The sequence below is a fragment of the Zonotrichia albicollis genome, chromosome 17 (genome assembly GCF_047830755.1).
Source record: "Zonotrichia albicollis isolate bZonAlb1 chromosome 17, bZonAlb1.hap1, whole genome shotgun sequence".
In the NCBI taxonomy this organism is placed as follows: Eukaryota; Metazoa; Chordata; class Aves; order Passeriformes; family Passerellidae; genus Zonotrichia; species Zonotrichia albicollis.
The window spans coordinates 12,311,347-12,330,744 of NC_133835.1; the positions used below are offsets into that span (position 1 = coordinate 12,311,347).

The window sequence follows — 19,398 nt, forward strand, 5'->3', positions numbered from 1 at the left end:
TGATTTTTACATCTGCTTTTCTGTGGTTTTGTAGCTCACCTCGTGCACTAGCCATTCAATATATATTTTATATTGCTACAATAGTTTGCACATTTATTTTTTAATGACAAAAGGCTCCCACCCTCTTCACATCTGCGTTGGAAGTATTTGCATAACTGAGGGCCTGCAGTGGTAAATGAAGGCAGCTCTTCTCTAGAGCAATACAGATTGCCAGGCCTGGAACACCACAGGGAAGCAGTGAGACACTAAAACATTTCCAAGTTCAGTCAGTTCTTTGTGGTGGGGGTGAGAGGAGTGATTGTAAAAACAAGACAGCTCAATCAAAAGGAACTATAAAAAAATTACAGTTATTATAATTTGTTGCAGTAGAGCAAAGATTTACTGGAAAGCTGTGGCAAAAGTACCATTAATAAAACACATAAATACTCAGTAACCTAAGGGAGAGCTGTTTCACACTCTGAGAAACAGCTTCAGCAGAAATGATTACTTAAGAAATGTGGCTTGTAGTTTAATGGAATTGCCATTGTAACAGGTAAAAAAACACCTCACCTTCTCAAAGGTTATTTCATTGTTTAACATGTTGGCCCTTCAGTATCTACATTATCTTGTCCATATAGGAATTTTTAAAAAATATTTATGGGGAAAATGGAGTCTGAATGTCAAAGTCTTCTAATCTTTTTTGTTAAAGGGCTCAAACTTCAGTCAGTTCCATTTATGTTGCTGCAGACATCTGCAGGAAGTGTGAGCCAAGGTATCCACTTACCAATGACCACTGATAGCACATGGAAAAGATATTTAGATCCCTAAAGTAACACAGAGGTGCACAAGGAGTTTTTAGACCTACCCATCTCCCTAAGTTCTGAAAGTGGTGAGTTCAGGAAATGACCAGCACCTGGTCTGTTATACAATGGATCCCACTGAAATAAAAGGAAGGAACTAATCCAGAGGACTTAGATAAGGGGAGGGGTGTTTGATGTGAACACTGGGGCCAGTGGAAAGAGCCCAAGACTTCAGAGAGATGTTTCCCATGGCAAAACTGGAGTCAAGGCTTGAACCTCAATGCAAACCTCTCTTGAAGCTCAGTTGTGCTACCCACAATCTGCATGGATCCCTCCTTTGCAGAGATAGCTTTGAAGTGCACATCAAGGCACATCTGTCCTCTAAAGCACTGCTGAAAACCTTGGAAGTCAAACTACTCCTTAAAATGTACTTTTAAGCAAAGTTTGGAAGATACTACTGCAAGGCAAACAGAGGGTGCAATATGCTTTGTTTAACTTGCTTAGCATGTCCAATCTCTCAATCCTGACATTTCTTTGTAGCATAAAGCTCTCCAGATCAGGTTATATATTATGCATTGTAAAACTCTAGTAGTGAAAACAAACATTGTTTCCAGAGTCATCTGTTTGCAATTTTCCTTGATTACTCTTCCAATAGATTTCAAGCTGTGGATTGAAAGATTTAATGCTCACATGGATAGAATTTGTTCCTTTTCTAATGATGACTTTTAGTTACATTACTCAGTCTTAATTCAGCCTGCATTTCACTTTTGTCAAGACAAACGATTTTGTTGTCTTAAATCAAATGTTCATGATTGTCCTCAGCAATCTGTCACAGCAGAGTTATTTTTGCCTGGCTGCTCTGACAGCCAGCTCCTAAAAACAGCATCTGAGTTTGTGTGAACAATGTTGGATAGTGCCAGTGGGGGATCAATGCAGGGATGACATAAAGGAGAGGGATCTGTAGATGAACTTGGCTTCCAGGCATTACAAGAATTTTGGACGTAGGGAGAATCAACAGAATGGTGTCCCCAAAAGCAGGCACAGCAACAAGGAGCCATTTATTGTAAAGGACAGGGAGTGGGATGAGCTCTGCTCTGGGGATGGGAACAATCACCCAACAATGGAGGAGGACAAGGCCCCTTCCAGCTTTGGTGTCCCCTCAGACTGTCACTGTCTGAGTGTCACTGCCAGACTGTCACTGCCAGACTGTCACTGTCTGAGTGTCACTGACTGTCACTGTCTGCCTGTCACTGTCTGCCTGTCACTGCCAGACTGTCACTGCCAGACTGTCACTGTCTGCCTGTCACTGTCTGAGTGTCACTGCCTGTCACTGTCTGCCTGTCACTTTCTGAGTGTCACTGACTGTCACTGTCTGCCTGTCACTGCCAGACTGTCACTGTCTGACTGTCACTGGCTGTCACTGCCTGGCTGTCACTGTCTGAGTGTCACTGTCTGAGTGTCACTGCCAGACTGTCCCTGCCTGTCACTGTCTGGCTGTCACTGTCTGTCTGTCCCTGCCTGAGTCACTGCCAGACTGTCACTGCCTGTCACTGTCTGTCACTGTTTGTCACTGCCTGACTCTCCCTGCCTGTCACTGTCTGACTGTCCCTGCCTGTCACTGCCTGAGTGTCACTGCCAGACTGTCACTGCCTGTCACTGCCTGTCACTGTCTGACTGTCATTCTCTGTCTGTCCCTGCCTGTCTGTCCCTGCCAGACTGTCACTGTCTGACTGTCACTGTCTGAGTGTCACTGTCTGACTGTCCCTGCCTGTCCCTGCCTGTCTGTCCCTGCCTGTCACTGCCAGTCTCTCTGTGGCTGTCCCCAGGCACAGCCAAGGAGGGGAGGTGCAGCTGGTGATGGGGACTCTGTTCCACGGCACTTCCCCCCTCCTGCTGATGAGTTCACCTGAAGGGCTTTGCTGTGAGCCCTGAGCTCTCTGAATTCCTTCTGGGAACAAAGGGAACACAATGGGGCTCTCCTCTCCCTCACAGCCCTTTGCATGGGGGCTGCACTCTCATCTCCTTGAGGATAAAAACTTAAATTCTTCCAAAGCTCCTTTCAATGTTGTTTTCTGTGCTTTTGATCATTTATTGTTTTTATTGCTACTAACAACACAAAACTGAACTTTTAGTACTGAGAATTAGAATGAGTGCTATGGAACTCTGGCAGAATTATAGCAGATTTGTACATATATGGTTTTACATTGAGTGGAGTAAGAACTGGAACTAATTTGTTGTTACAAATGTAAAAGTACAAATGTCCTCAAAATAATATCCCAGAACAAGAGTGAATCTGAGGACACCTAACTATGCTAACATTACGTGTTGAAAGATGTAGCCTTTAATTCTGACTTTTGCAAATAACCCTTTTATGATTTATCAGATTTTAAGAGTTGTTTCTTAATTAAAAACATATATTAGCTGTAAATGAGTTTATTTCTATGTATGACTTTAAAAGAGTTGTGCTTCCAATTAGCTTAACACCTTCTAGTACAAATTAAAAATTAGGTAAAGTGAGTCAATGAAAAATACTACAGGTGACATTTCCTATAAACATGAAATTAAGTAAAAACTCTCATGGTTGTTAACTGTTCCCAGATGGAACAATGATAGTTCAAAGCTAGAATCCAGCACACACAACTTTCAGGTAAATTCTATGGTTTATAGGTTTATTTGGAAATATCTACAGTTAAATTTTCCTTCTTCTGAACTTGACACAACATTATTTCTCATTTTCTTTCTTTTGCTGTATTCAGAATGGACTGGTACATTAACTGGTACATTGGCACCAGAGTCCCAAAACCAAACCCCTTCAATGTGGAATTCATATAGGAAAAAAAAAGGGGGGGATTTCTCTTTCCTAAGGAGAAAACACAACAGTAACATCTGTAGCCCACCACTCAAGGGCTAAATCTGCCTCCATGTCAAAGAAAGAACCCAATTAGAAATTTCTCTTTTTTTGTGATTGTTGAAAATTAAATTAAAGCATTTGGGACTGGGGAAGGTGTGAATCCATCTTCAAATGGAACATTTAAATTGAATTCACATTCAAGAAGACAGGAGAATTCCAAGCACAGGCTGAGCAGGTCATGTAAAAGCTGAGCTGAGGAGGCTCTGGGGGATTGCTCAGCCCTGGGACGTGGTTGGGACTGGAGCTGAACTCCAGGGACATTGGCCACATAAAGAACTCTCAGGACAAATAACTTTTGCCTTGTTTGTCCCAGGATTAGGGGACAGATGAGGGTTACATTTATAGCGAAAGGACCCAAAATTGAAATGTGACTTTTTATGCATAATTACTAGCACAGAGTTTGCTCTCCTGTTTTCCTACTCAATTCCCAGACTGTCAGGAGAATTATCAACCTCTTAAAGGCAGCAAGCTGTGTGACCTGTGTGGAGGGATTTGTCAGGGGAAGAAATTTCCAGGTTTTGGTCACAAAGGAACATTAGGAACATTAAGCATTCTTCATAACAAAGCCTGATTCTTTTTCAAAAACCCCAAAACTATACAATGTCTTTTAAAAAAGAATACCAAAAAATAGTGTGTCTAGTGGTTTTATACAATAAATAATCTATTTTCTATAAATGTACAAAATCAGTTACACAGCAAGTAAGAAACTGATACAAATGCAATAACTGAAAGATATATTTAATTTTATAACTGTAATAATTTATTTATGAAATATATCCACATATATATAAAATATATCATATGCTTTGGCAAAGACCTCCCTTTCTTGTTTTGAACAAAAACTATGACCACTGGTTTAAGCCCTATATAGATATTTTTACTGTTGATTTCTTTTCACTTTTCCTTTGGTCTCCATCTTTCTTCTTCTAAAATATAATTTAAAAACAGGGGGTTGTTGTTTAACCTATGTGCCCTGGGGAAAGTCTGCATTAAGGTCAATAAACCCCCAAAAAATTTGTAATGTCACAAGTAAGGGCTTTCCTCCCTTTTAAATAATATAGAACAGGATTTGCAAAAGTTACTCTTTTTCCTTTGCTTACTCTTGTATCCTTGTAGCAAAAATAAGTCCATAATTTCTGAAGAAATCGTTTACACTGAAAAATGTCCAGGGTTGGATTTAATCCTTATTGCCAAGTTTCTGGGTTATTTGGTGCTGGTGTTTCAATGGAGAGATAAAGGTGGGATCTGTGCAAAGCCCAGGGGATGTGCTGTGGCTGTGACCTGTAGGGGCCTGGCACAGCAAATGGCCAGCACAGAAATGACTCTGATGGCATCAAGTTCCACAGTCCTAGCCTTGCATCTGTAGGAAAATTCTTTGGGATGAATCACTGAAGTTCTGTTCACCAGCTACAGTGCATCCCCAGATAATCACTGTAAGTGTGTTTGAATGGAACTTCCAAGTGCAGGAATAACTTGTGCCTAAATTAGGTAATCTATTGAATACTCAATGTATACTCTTAACTTGCTATAGTTTATAATAGTATTTATATTAGCCATTCATATTTATTCTGCATAGATACTGTCATTTAAACATCTGCCACAAAGTTACAATATGATGATTCAGGCTTGCATACATTAACAAGAGAAATATTTTGTATCTGTTTATTCTTAATGAGAACTGATGTAGAGGCAATCTCCCTCTAACTCTCCTCATTCTCCACTTGCAGCTGCCTGCACAGAACTGTGGATGGAATCTTCAGACACAGAGCAAACAGTGAGTGGAACAGTTTCTATTGTACTTGTTTAAATCACAGCGAAAAACGTTTCCTGAAGCTTTGCATTGCTGAAGTTTGGGTCTGCCTTTGAAGTTTTCCTCAATAGTGATACATTCCCTGCCAGGTTACATGGTAAAGGTTTATCCTTTTCTGAGGCTCTCTCGAGGGGAGAAAAGCTTCTTCATACAGGTTCCCATGCCCTCAGAGGGGCACTGCTGAAATGGAAGTGTTGCCTACTGCTGAATTCTCCACTGGCATCACACTGAAGCATCAAGTTTGTCCATCTCAAGGGAGAGTTGTAGTTTAAGTTCTTGTTTCTGAGCTCCAGCAAGTAAATGTTAAAGCTTTAAAGAAAACAAAGCAACAAACAAATCGAGCCAAACTGTTGAATATTCAGCACTAAGTCCCTGTTAGCTGAGATAATTGTGGTTGCCCTCCTTTGTTATGTGTACAGAGTGAGTTCTACACCATTCTCTAATTAGCTCTGCTCAAATAATCACAGCAACAAATTCAGCTTGGGGACTTCTAATCCAAGTGTTTCCCTTCATAGCAAAGAATTTGGGGTATTGGTGTGACTTTTTTAGAAGTGGTAATATTTGAAACTGGCTACTGGCTCACAGTAACCTCCTCATACCTGACAACAAAAGCAGATTTACTTTTCCCTCCAGATACTTCTTCCACAGTTTTTGCTGTTTCTTTACCTTAACACTTCAGCTTTCACTGGAGCACTGCACTGGGATGTGTAGCTTAATTTGCAGCAGTGCTAAATGAGGAAAAACATGATAGACAGGAACAGCCCTTGTCCTAAAAAAAAAGCTAAAATATGTATTGGCTTATAGCCAAATAATCCAACTTTTGAAAGGGTTACATCAACACAAGAAAGGCTGTAGCAGTTCTGTGTATAGTAAAGTTTATTTTAAAAATTAAATTAGGGAAAAAAAACCCCCAAACAATTCATGGGCCAAATTTTGTCCTTAATTTAGGGAAGGAGTGATAATATTCACTCAAAATAATTAAGGATTCTGCAATACCAAGAACATTTATGGAAAGTGAATATTTCTTTCTAACATTAAGCATCTGTAACATACCTGATTTGTTCAGAATCCTCCAGACTCTCTGTGCTACTGAACAAAATTGTGTTCCTCTTCCCTGCATTGGTCTTTCTCCTCTGTCTTTTTCATTGATCCATGATTTCTGTAGAATAGAGATTGATGAGAACACAGTGACAAGTTTAGGCAATGCCCCCATAGGTGAAATGACAATTTCATGCTCTTTGTTAGACTGCATAAAACATTCTAGATCAGTGCAATGTTCAGCATGCCCCTAACTGGACAGATCTGCTGTTTCAAAATCACCACATCATAAAAAGAAACAGAAAAAAGGAAAATTCCAAGCAGTACTGGCTGGCTCTGGCCTCTTTCCTTCACTTATTAAACTGTGATGTGACACAGGAGTTTTCTTGCTTTTTTTTCTTCCTGTTCACTCCCCCATCCCACTGAAGGGGAAGTGAACAAGCATCAGTGGAAGTGCTTGGCTGCTGGCCAGGGTTAACCCACCACAACTGCAGAGGGGAGGTTTCTTTAAAATCAATACCTTTTAATCACTTCCTCTTGATAAATGCATCTTAATTAATTTATCTCCATGAAATGCCTCATCACGTGGCCAGGTAGCAGTGACAGGGAAAGTGACTCACCTCCTTCTGTCCTGCATTCTTCTGCAGAACTGCAAACACTGCTTGTCATGGGCATCCGAGCAGGAGCAGCGCAGCGAGGGCTGGGGAGCGCTCTGGCTCTGCCCTGTGCTCCTCTTGCCTCTGAAGCTGCCTCTGTAGTTAGACAGTCCATAGGGCACAGTCCTCCTGCCGTGAGAATCACACAGGAACCAGTTACAATTCTGTTCCACCCCTTTGCTAGCTTAGTGAAGAGATCTGTTGATGGAAAGCAATAAATAGTGGCAGAAAAATCAAACCCTGTGCTCATCTAAGTTCTCCCTGGACCAGATCATAGCTTCTGCTCCATCAGCTCAGGCTTTCACCAAAATATGAATTAGCAGTCAGCTCTACTGGAAGGATTAACTGGCAGATACACTACTAGGAAAAAAAATTGGAATACCTAAGAGGTGATGCAAATACATCCCCAGGTTATTGTTTATTTTACTCCTTATTCCTGTGTTGTGTTGGTTTCCCCAGCCAATGCACAAAATCTGTCACATTCAGTGCCTTGGCTGGCCTGAAGCGACAGAGGAGCTGTGCTGATTTCACCAGATCAGTAACATTGTGTAGTTGTCATGTAGTTCATGGCTCTGAGTCTGACTTGTCGTTAATTTTATCATTGAAAAATTGAGAAAACTGTCAGCATGACTCATTTACTGCATCAAGTTTTGAATGACCCCTGGAGTTAAAAATGCAAGAAATTCCCACACAATCCTCCTTGTGTGGTTCTACCTTTCTGTGAGAGATCCTATTCTGTGCTGCAGCACACCAAGAAATATTAGGAGGTACCTCCCTTTATGTCTCTGCATTATTTGCTCTTTAATGGGTTATGGTCAATATTCCTATCAGAAAAGGACATGGTTCATCACTGCCTGCTAAAATCCCCACAAAGAATTGGATAGTTTGGATTGATGTCATAAATCACTCTCTTCCAAGCTGTTAAAGAATCTCAATCAACAGCAGCTGTACTCCCCATGAAACTTCTAGAGACTCATAAAAGTTCCTGAGGACTTGAGGGATGGGCTAAGCAAGCCACAAACCCACAAATGCTAAAAATCTGAAGAGAATTTCATGTTCAAAAGCAAGAAAGAGGAGGGGAGGAGTGGAGAAAAAAAAAAAAAAAAGAAAAGAAAAAGACAGGGAAGAGGAAGTCAGAGTCAATCTAGAAAGGTTACAGAAAGGTTACAGAACAAAGCCTGAATAATGAGTCTGGAACCACTACCTTCACATAGCTCTGCTTCTTTCATTTGCTTTCATAAAAACATCATTAGGCTGCTAATGGGAAAGCTGCAAATTTTCCATTTTCCCACACACATGGTGGGCTGAAAGGTTCAGAAACATTATTTTCCTAATCTCTACAACAATTTTTGATGCAACATCAGTACAGTTGATGCAAATAATTTATTCAAGCCTCTGCACTCCTAGTACATTTGTACCAGTGCACCTTGTCTTTCACAGCCTGAACCTGTCAGAGTTAGGTTGATCCTAAAATCATCCTGAGAGAGAGAAAATCACAAGCAATGCTTCTGTGTTCAGAGCCCAGGGATGGTTTTTCTCCAGCAGGTCCTGGTCTGCCTCCATGCAGAAAATGTTCCTTATTTTCACCACATAACTCTTATGCCGGGACACTGGGAGAGACCAAGAACACCCACATTGGTCTTAAAAGACTTTAGGACTTGATTTTGGCCTCCCTTCTCAAACCATCATTTAAAAAGCTTTTTGTTGCCTTTAGGATTAGGAGCAAGTCCCATTTTATAATTTAAGAGTATTAATAATTCTATACTGACATCTGCTTTACAATAGTGAATGTGAAATGGCTAATGTAGGGAACTCCTGACATAAATAATTGCTCCATGATCCTATTTTTTTACACATTCATGTTTTTTATGAAGTAAGAACTGGTATTTAGAGGCAGGAGTGGGGAGAAAGTTCCTTTATTTTTAATAGTGGCAAACCCTGCATGAAAAGTGTCTGGTAAAATTCTGTTATTCAACTTCCTGCTCCAACAGAGACTGAAATGGAAAGATGAATTTTAGACAATGTGAGAGCCCTGTTTAATGACAGATAGTTTGCCAGGGCATAAAGAAGCTTCTTGCAGCTTTTGCAGATGTCATCCTACATTGTGCTAATGAGACATAAAACAGTGTAATATGTTATTCTCATTATTTAAAGTGGTTTCTTGTTCAAAAGTTCACTCTTTCAAAATATGATACTGTGCTTTTTTTGCTCTAAATTTAAGTTTTACCAAAAGCTCTGTGGGACTGAGCCACAGTTTTCTCTGAGTCAGAGGCTCTGCCTGAATAGCCAGAGAGAAAGAAGGGCACGAGTTTTATTCTTAATGGCTGCGATTGGCAAATTAATGGACCAAGCAGAAATGTCATCAACTTTTGATTTTACCTCAGTCCATCACTATGTGAACTCCAGTGATTGAGGAAGGGGCCCATTACCAGTCTGCTGCCTTTCCTAGGAGACAGTAAATTCCAGCAAACTGGGAGGAGGGGAGGATATAATTATAATTACAAGCGATAAGAGCCCTGAATCACAGCCTTAAGCAAAGGAGGAAAGTGATAGTTTAGATACTTGTTCTGATCTTTCTAATTAAGTACATTATGCTTCATAGCTTAGAAAATGTATTCAAGGCTGCTTCATTCCCAGTGGACCAGCAACATGTGCCAATGCAATGACATTTTCAAGTGTTTCAAGTTTCAAAGACTTTTAACCAGAATGAAGCTTTTGTGTAAGGTAACGTGCAGATTTGCCAATCAGAGATAGAAATACAATAACCCAAAAATGCCTGGTTTTGCCTTCTAATCTAAAAATTCAAACTAAAAAAAAATACACTTCAAAAGCAACCCAAAGTCTTTCCAACAATAATCATGAAGAGTTTGGTGAATTGTATACGCACAGGGCACTTTGTGTCCCCTCAGTGAAGATGAACATCAGCTGGTGGGACAGAGGCAGAACTGGGGGGATCCTGAACTACCAGTTCCTTTTAAGACCCAGTCCCTGGACAAAGTACTGGCTAAGCCATTTACTAATATTTTTTGAAATTTCTCTGCAGCATCCACAGGTTTTTAATTAATTAATTTTTTAAGGTTTACATTTCACAAGAAAACTTGAATTCCTGCCTTTAACTCAGTATGCAGCATTTCTTCCTATAGGAGAATAAAATTCTCCTGAAGTAAACAAATATGAGTTTAAGATATATTTGCAGCTAAGGTGTTCTGTGAGTCCTTTATGCCTTTCTTCTCTACAAAGTGGAGAATAAGCAAACCGAGACATTTCTGAATCAGCCTTTCCAAGATACTTCTTTGAACTGGTATCTGATTGGCAACACCCAAATCTGTGATTTCTGAGGCATTACACTCTTTTGGGAGGTTCACTATGATTACTCCAGCCAGCCTGTGGGCGCATAAAGGTCCCAGTTCTTAAGCATTTTCTAACAAAGAGAAGGTCTGAGTTTAAGGAAACAATTGCTTCTATAGTACAAGCTATTTGTTCTTGACTCTGTATGCAAAAAAAGCCCCAGCAAAACTATCACAATTCTCCAGTACTTGCAATTATTCCATGTGTGGTAATTATGATTAGTCAGTGCAACAGAAAATGAACTGAAGATAATCTCATATATAACAGAGCAGCACAGAATTAATCATAGCACAGTGTGTTCTTGTCAGATTGGGTAACAGAGGCTGAAATAACCTAGATTATTTGTGTACTTCATCTCCACAACACAATTAGAAAAGCTCTCCCCCTAAGAGCCAGCTAGCTCTTGGAGGAAGGTTTTGCCATTAAATTAACAGAAATGGGCATTTGTTTGTTGAAAAAAGAGAGGAAGTACCAAGCAATTGGTATCAAGTGATTTTTCCACTGAACAGCCATTCTGAAACAGTGAAAATCTTCCACAGAAGAAGATTGCCTGTTGAAGGATTAATATCTTCAGGGTGAATTGGGAAATAAAATTTGCCTGAGTCCTGCTGTCCCCCACTCACAGTGAAGGCTCAGAATTCAGGCAGACAAATCCAATTGGTTTATTTTAATCTTATAACATGTGGCTGACTTTCTCATGCTATGTTATAATTGATCTATGAGCTGCTATTATTTTCTACTTTCCCAGCCACTTAAACACAGCAGATACCTCCAGGGCACTGGGGAGTTTCAGCCTAAACAAAGGGATGAGGGGGTTGCAGCAATCATCTTAGATGCTGTGATTTCAGGATTCAGCCAATATATTTTCTGGCACACATCCAGGCCAGCAAGGCTCCCAACAGACTCCAGTGCTTTCAGACAATCCCAAAATGTGTGGGATCCCTGTAAGGACCACTGAGAGAAAAGGAAACAAAATTTACCATTCTCCAAGTGAGACAAAACGTCCCCAAAATGAAGGATGATGCCTGGGAAAATAACAGATATTTCTGTGTGTATTTCAATATAAAAGCACTGCAGTAGCAGTGTGTAGCTTTACAGATGAAGAGATCATTGGCTGCTCTGGAAGTTGGCTCCAGCTCTTCCTGTAACCTGTGGGGTTTTTAGGAGCTCACAATAGAGGCACCTCCCATCTTAACCCATCCTTACCATTATTTAAGGAGTGAAACATCTCCAAAGGATGCCTGATGTGCTGTTTTGGACATCCTGTCCACAGTGGCAGAAGCTGCACTTTTTCTGGGTAGCTTTTTGAAGTTAAAGCTATTTTCAGATGAAACTACTTTTATCTTTTATAGCCACACCTTTCTTTCCCACATTCTCAATTTAGTAGTGCTCAGTGTTCCTAGATTTTGAACAGGCTCCTATCATCCAAAAAGATGCACCTCCCTGACCTTGCTATCTTATCTTTTAATTAATATTTGCTAATTTGCAAGGATGCCAATTAGTTTTAGCTTATTAATTACAGCTAACTTAGGTAATAAGCCAAGGATTGCACACACCTGCTTCACCTCAGGTTCACTGACCACGTGAGTTCTTTGATTTTTCCTCCCCCTGGGGCTTCTTGGTACCCAGGTCAGGCTCTGTGAGAATCTGGAGCTGTTTATCACCCTCCATCCTCCCCCTGTAGCTGCCCAAGGGGTGTTACAGGTTCTGTTTCTCAAAATGGTCAGAACAATATCTGAGTTGTGGAGTGAAAAGCTGGGGTATTTATTGGGGTAAACAACATGAATCACGCCTGGGGGTGTCCATTAACACCCAGAGCGGCTGGGTAGAGCTCACCTGCCCTAATAAACTGCGCCAGTGTGTCACAGAAATACCTCTCTCAAAACTCTCAGCATCTCCTTCAGCGCCTCACGTCAATCCCAATCTGCTCCCAGCCCCATTACAAGATATATAATCATTAATTTAAAGAAATAAGTAAAATTTGGAGCAGCATCTTCTGTCTGTCAGGCCCAAATTCACATTATTCCTTTTCTCCCTCTGACTGGCAGTCAGCACTATCAGTAAGTGGTTCTTACCATTTACCAGTGGCGCAAAACCACTGAGGTAAAGCCCAAAAGGCAGAACAGCTGGGACATATGGATGAAATTAATCAAATTAAGATTTTTTTCAAACTAAAATTCAGAGTAGTTATTGCTGCTTCAGAAGCCACCCCAGCAGTGCACACAAGGAACGCACACTACTGCGTGTTCCTACCTCTCTCCACAGCCTGTAGAGTTCAAAACCCACTGCTGGTTTAAAAACAAATAAAACAAAAACCCAGGGGAAAATAAACACATGGTGTTAAAATGTAAGACTGGTGAAAGTGACTGTGGTTTGACAGCCCTCAAGAGTGTTTATTCTTAGAATTAGACCAGCAGGAGCAGCAGTGGTGAAATTTCAAAGCCCTGGCTATCAGCATGTCTCATCCCTGACCTCATCTTCTCAGGGCCAGCTCCTGCAGGGATGTGGGGTTGGAACTGCAGAGCCAAATCATTTCAAATCTTCCTGAGGTTGCTGTGAAACATCAGTGCTGGGAGTACTGTCAGTAAGCTCAGAGGAAATATTCTACTTCTAGACTGAGGAGGGCATGCAAACTTTGCACACTTCAGACAGTGAGACACTGAAAGTGTGAGATCAGTACACATTTTAAAATGTAATAATATCTCTTTGAATAGAGAGGCCTAAAATCAAATCAGTTTGTCCACAATAAAATATAACAATTACAGCAGGAGCCTGTTACTATGCTCAGTAAATCTAATTGAGAAATTCTTCATTTCACATGAAGATTTTGCAAGACAAACAGATTCCACATGTTCCCATGGACAGTAAAGATTGCAAAATCAGGGCGAGCTTCATTCAGAAAAATAAAATCAACTCAACAAAGATTCATCATTTCAGTTTTGGCACTTGGTTCTGAAGGTTAACCATGTGCACTGTTCAGCTGACAGATCAGCTTCCTTATTTGAGCTTCCTGGCTGACAGCCACTGTTTTATCATCATGCCTCTGACTAGCAGGGATTTTCAATCTGATCCACAGTTTATAAGCACCTGCTTAATTGTTCTGCTGAACAAGACATCTTTAGCTGTGTACTTTTATTTCCAGTAAAATACTTCACACCAATACATCACTCATACTTATTTAATGATGAATAGAATTATCCAGAATTGGGGTAATTATGATAATTTAGAACATCACTTAATATTCATAAGGATTAAAAGTATCTGAAATTTTGTTATGTGGGCTTCTGTTCAACAAAATTCAGTCACCAAAGAGATGCAGGTAACAAAAAGTTGTTATGAAGGAAAAGTTGGCCAGCAGCACATGCAGTTAGAGCAGAGTAAGCCCTGGGTTGTATTAAATCTTGTCTGTTGGAACACCATCCTGAGACATCATCTGTGTGTGTGTGAGCAAAACTGTGAGTGAAGTGATGATAGGCTACAGATTGTTTCCATTCTGAGATGATTTTCTGATGGTAACCTAAGTCAGTAAAGAGCAAAGATCATTAACTCTTATTTGCTGGAGAGCTGGGTGCAGGTGGGATCTGCTCAAGCTGTTTAGTTCCTGACAAACCCATTCATCATCACTTACAGACACAGCCACAAGTGTCTGAAAAGCCTTTCTCACCTCAGCCAGTGTCACCTGAGGTCAGGAAAACACATTTCTGTTGGGCACTATCTGGAGCTAACTTGTTGCTAAGGATTATCTGACTTGCTTGAGTCACAGAAACAATTTTTTTTATTAAGTGACAAAATATTCAGATCATTCCAGGGTCCCCATGTGCTCCCACAGCAAGGGACACTGAGCAGATCCTCTCCCAGTGTGTCCCACACAGCAAAGACAGACAGACACAAGTCCTGTCCCTGTCCCTGCCCTCCCCCAGAGGAAACTGAACCTGTGTTAAGTACAGAGGATCAGAGCAGCAACACAGTGTTAGACCAAAATCTGCCTTTCTCTTTGTCCATCCAATTTGCCTGATTCAGAAATTTATGTAACTGGCAGACAGAACTCTTAGAACATCATGTAAATGCTCTTTACAGTGTGGTCACAGAATTTCATTCACTCCTCTTCTGAACATAATAACAAATACCAAAATGACATGTCATTTAGGAAAGAAAAAAACACTTCTGCTTTGTTTCAGACCCTTCAAAAGAAATGTTCTTATTTTTGGTGCTTAGTTTGAGTGAGGAATTCTCCTTTGGAAATGTCTGGATTATTGCCATAGATGCTCATTTATTTTAGAATTTAAGACCACTTGAGTGTCTGTGCCCTCATGATGGTAGCACTTTCTTAGGAGTTGTCACCCTTTTAATCCATCGCTCATCATTCTGAGCATTGCTAGAGCTTCATGCAGCAACATGAATGTTATTAACAGAATGAACTATCATTAATTGTTATTATTGCTGTTGGATGTACAATCTCAGTTGTACATCTGTACCCCTCTGAAGAAGAGCAGATCTAAAAGAAGTCATGCCCATATTTTCTTCCTTGCCTATATTTTCTTCTTTAACTTACAAAATTAAGCATCAAGCTGTGCCTGTATTACGTCAGTGGGTACTGTTTAAAGGACAATTCATTATTTAAAATGTGTCTGTAGCTATAGAACAAGATAAGCATAATTAATCGCTTGACAAAAAAAAAATACATTGCAAACTAATTCCTGGCTAATCAATCTTATCAGTGAGAACAGTTTACCAGCTTTTAATTACCTTTGTTATGCAACCCTTGTTTGTCTGCACCACATAATTGCATTATTCTCTTCTGACTTACCTGCCTTTCTTTAGGTCATCTTCTTTTCCACTTTCCCACTGTTCCCAGAATGAAAGACTCACTATATCAAACCAACACTGGTGCTCCTCATGGTCTGGACTAACAGCAGAGGTTCACAGTCAAGTATAGAGCAATACTCAAAACATGTGTGCAGAGATAATTTCTCATTTAATTGGTGAAAGCTGTAGGGAGTCAGAGGCTCCACATTCTGCAATTTTGTGCTTTTCTACAACTGTCACCCTGCTGATCTAAGTGGTTTCTCAGCAGGGATAGAAATAGACCTTCTATTGTCACTCTGCCTCCAACAGCTTCAATAAAAACTTTAACTGCTTTTCCAGAAAAGGAGGAGAGGCCATGACCAAGGTTTGTTTTGAATATATTACAACAATGCTTAACAGCTCCTGTTGGGAAAAGGAGAAGGAACCGAAGAAGAAATTAAAGTTTGTATTTAAAGTATAGAGGCAGGAGTAGCCTGAAAACAGAAAGTACTGAGGAAATTTTGTGGGGAACAAGAAGCGATAAAGTGAAATAAATAAGTCGGGGCAAAAGGAAGAAAAAAATAAAGAGCAGTTGAAGGGTTTGATGTAGTGGGGAAAAAATATGAATAAGCAAGAAAAATACCAGAATCAACAGATGTCAGGAAAACTTCTCCAAACTTTAACACTAACATTTTGGCCTCTCACTGTGTGTATGATCCTCCAAGTTGCATTTGAGCCAAAGTTTTAGTAAATACAAAAACTTTCCACAACATGTGTACAAGAGCAATGTAAAAGCCCCTTTTACAAACAGCCAGTCTGTACACATCCCGTGGTTACTTGCATTTCAAAGAAGCAGTGTAACTTGCTCAGGATATTAAATTGCCCAAGCAGGCCTGGTTCCCCTCATTCACATCCCAAAGAACCTCGACTTCCTGAGATGTTATTCCAAATCAATCACCAGAGCAGAATTAGTGCCTGTTCATGGCATATGGAATCTTAAATCCTGCTCCTGTTGCACTGAAAGGGTTCAAAATATCCAATACATTTAATTTAATGTTCACCTCTGCCCTGGGAGCATTCCTAGGAAGAATCCTGGGATTTCTAAAAATCACAACTGTGCTGTTTCAGCAAGAGTTTTGTACCTCTATCACCTGTCCACGGAGCAGGACAGCAAAGCTGCCCAGTTCAGACAGATTTCAGGAAATTCAGTCCCTGCTGGACTAATTCCAGGCTAATTTCACCATCATCCACCCACTCTTTGTCAACCTCAGAGGTTCAATTCACCCAGTTCCAACAGTGTTGCTAGGTTGTACAAGTTCATGTCTTTGGAGCTAAAAATGTATTACTCTGTGTGAATAATTAATATTGAAATTGAATGTATTCATTCCATGCTTTGCATAGAAACATCCCATGATATGGCATAAAAATTATAAAAAGGGAATTTCCTAGTCCTCACATGAAATCATTTCAGGTTAACCTATTCCCAGTGGGGATAGCCTTTACAGATCTGCTGCTATTTTATGTACAACTGACTTCAGTAAAGAAAGCAAAGACTTAGAACCCCAACTGTTTAATATTTGGACTATTATACAGACTTCATTGCCAATTCTACAGGTATTATGAAAACATTATATGCCTTGTTTCATAACTTTTTGTTCTTTCTTTAGTGATACTGGCACAAAACTTTCATGTAGGAGAATTCTCTATATCATTGAATTAATGCACACTAAATAATTTTGGCAGTGGAATGAAAATTGTAAGTCCTGTAGACTTAAAAAAATATATACTAAAAAAAAAAATTTAAAAAAAGAGGAGCGTGTGTTTAAAATTAGCAGAAGTCTATTTATTCAGTGCGTAGGGGAAAAGGAATGTCATTCCCCCATTTTCACTAGTGAGGTCTGATTTAAATTTACTGAGTCATAAATATTTGGCTAAAATAACCCTAAGTAATCCTGGGGTGGATTAGTGCAGGTATGGAACTCGAAGAATTGAATGACTTGTGTGAATACATGATACTCACAGGTTGGTAGAAGTTCAAAAGACGTCATCAGACATGGCCTCTAGCCAGGACACACACGTGAATTTACAATTTAAGTGCCCTAAACCCCATTTGACTTAACCTAGTTTATGGCTACTTTCTATTTTTCTATTCCTTTTGTTATTTTAATCTCATTAAAAGCTTTGCAATCGATTCAAAGGCAGATCTAAATCATTACAACTGTTCCCAGACTTTAGTCACCGGAATACTTCAAGTTCCCACCCCAGAGTCTGAAAATCTTGAATTCTTGAAGTCATTTGTTCTCAGGTTCATCTGATGTCCTGATTATTTTTGTACGGAACTGATCGCTGTGGTTGCTACAGGAACCTCTCAGCCTGGGAGAATCTTTACAAATCTGAGGTCTGTTTTGGTTACTCAGCAAGACAGGATATATACAGTGGTGTAGGAAAAGGAGGCCCCTAACCTTTGGGATGTAGGCAAAGTGTCACTCTTCCTGGATGCTTTCTCCCCATTAAGCGCTGTCAGTGCAGACAGCAGAGCAGCTTTTCTGCACGTGTGGAGCTCAGGACTTCCAATCCAGGGAAAACGGCTTCAAAATTTGTTTTTATTACGAGTTCAAACAAAAGCTTGCGTTTCCGCAGAGCACAGTTGTAAAAGGCTTTCTTTTGTAACATCTTAAAATCTGGCATATTGAATTTTTCAAACATTGTCTTAACGTCTCGGTATTTTTCCACGCTAATTGGTATCAAAACTAGTGCAGCTGCACGCACGCACACTATTGCTGCTCTCGCAGCGGGCGAGTTGTTAGAAACGCGTTTCTGGCGGGCAATCGCCGCGATTCGCTCCTGTCACCCGGCCGGGCCGGGCAGGTGCCGCGGGGGCAGCTCGGGGGCTGCGCTGGCTCCCCCGCCCCGCCCGCGGCCGCCCCGCGGGGTCCCCGGGGCTCCCCCGCCCGCTCCCCGCCCGCCATTTCCCGCACTCACTCGGGGGTGTTGATCCAGATGATGTCGAGGTGGCAGTAGTACACGCACTCCTTGTCCTTGTAGGTGTAGCAAGTGCAGCGCCGGGCCCGGTGCCGCAGCGCTCCGCCGTCCGCCCTGGCCCTGCCGCCCGCGGCCGCCGCCGCTCCGCTCTCGTCGCGCTCGCGGTGTCCCGGGCCGGCCGCCGGCAGCGCGGAGCGGGGCCGGGGCAGCGCGGTCCCTGCAAGAGCCGCGCTCAGCTCCCGGCAAACCCCGGCAAACCCCCGAGCCCGCACTCCCCCGCCCGCAGCCCCCCGGGCCCGGCCCCGCTCCCCGCGGGCAGCACCGTTATGTTCGTGTGCGCCCCGGGCTGCAGCGCCTGCCCGCCGGGTCGGGATAAACCACGGACGGCCAAGGGATGGATTCGCAGTCCCGTTCTTTACAGCGCACCGGAGTGGGCTGCTGCTTACAGCCTTTTGGAAGGAGGGGAAAAAAAAAAGGAAACACAAAAAACCACCCAGGCTTTCTTTGTGTGCATGCGTGGAAGTGGGCAAAGAAAGAAAGAAATTCACGTTACCTGCAGTCGACGTAATCGTAAGTCCAAAGAGGAACAATAAACCCAGCTCCATTAAACCCAAATTGCACGCTGGTTAACTGCAGGCAAAGGTGAACTGCAGGCGCGACTGAACCGTTCCAGGAGGGATCACTTCAGGTTGGAGGCAGGGAATATCCTGGGGCTGGCGGCACACGCTGCTCCCGGGAGTTGGCTCCCGCTCGGAGGTGTGATTAGCGCTTCTCCCTCGCAGTTAATTTCCTCCAGTGCAGACTTAGTCCTGAAGAGGAGAGCGTTGTCAAAAGAAGGGAAGATCCATCGCTCGGCTTTTCCCACACACACCTCCCACCCCACCCCCAAATCTGATCAGCAAGCGGAGCTGCTGTTTTCCAGCTGCAGACGCCTCCCACCCGCCGACAGCTGCCGGCCTCCCCCGGGGCGCGGGCCGGGGGCGGGCACGGCCCCGCACCGCCCCCGCTGCCCCGGCAGGTAACGGCGGGCTGGGCAGCGCATCCTCCCGGGGGAGGCACGGCCCGCAGCGCCGCTCTGCCTGCGGCTCG

General features: G+C 41.9%; 1 protein-coding gene and 1 long non-coding RNA gene across 4 annotated transcripts in view; one reads left to right on the forward strand and one right to left on the reverse strand.

Moving 5' to 3' along the window:
- LOC141731108 (uncharacterized) overlaps window positions 1-19,398 on the forward strand; it is a 103,810-nt gene that overhangs the window by 31,091 nt on the left and 53,321 nt on the right. For 2 of the 3 annotated variants that reach the window (XR_012583030.1, XR_012583031.1), the window contains exon 2: window positions 5,418-5,464. This is a non-coding gene — a long non-coding RNA (uncharacterized LOC141731108). Of the gene's footprint in view, window positions 1-2,536; window positions 5,465-19,398 lie in introns of those variants that run through there. The other variant, XR_012583029.1, reaches the window with a different exon arrangement.
- Window positions 5,217-19,190, reverse strand: EDN3 (endothelin 3). The gene is made up of 5 exons (XM_074553751.1): window positions 18,863-19,190; window positions 18,310-18,526; window positions 7,159-7,323; window positions 6,554-6,659; window positions 5,217-5,809 (listed from the first exon to the last, which is right to left on the reverse strand). The coding sequence occupies exons 1-4, from the start codon at window positions 18,912-18,914 to the stop codon at window positions 6,587-6,589; spliced, it is 507 nt and encodes a 168-aa protein (XP_074409852.1). The 5' UTR covers window positions 18,915-19,190; the 3' UTR covers window positions 5,217-5,809; window positions 6,554-6,586.

Coding starts and splice junctions, on each gene's coding strand:
- EDN3 (XM_074553751.1), bottom strand. CDS start 18,914: ATGGAGCTGGGTTTATTGTTCCTCTTTGGACTTACGATTACGTCGACT. Junction 18,527..18,862: donor TACGATTACGTCGACTGCAG/GTAACGTGAATT, acceptor CGGCTCTTGCAG/GGACCGCGCTGCCCCGGCCC. Junction 6,660..7,158: donor AGAATGCAGGACAGAAGGAG/GTGAGTCACTTT, acceptor TCTATTCTACAG/AAATCATGGATCAATGAAAA.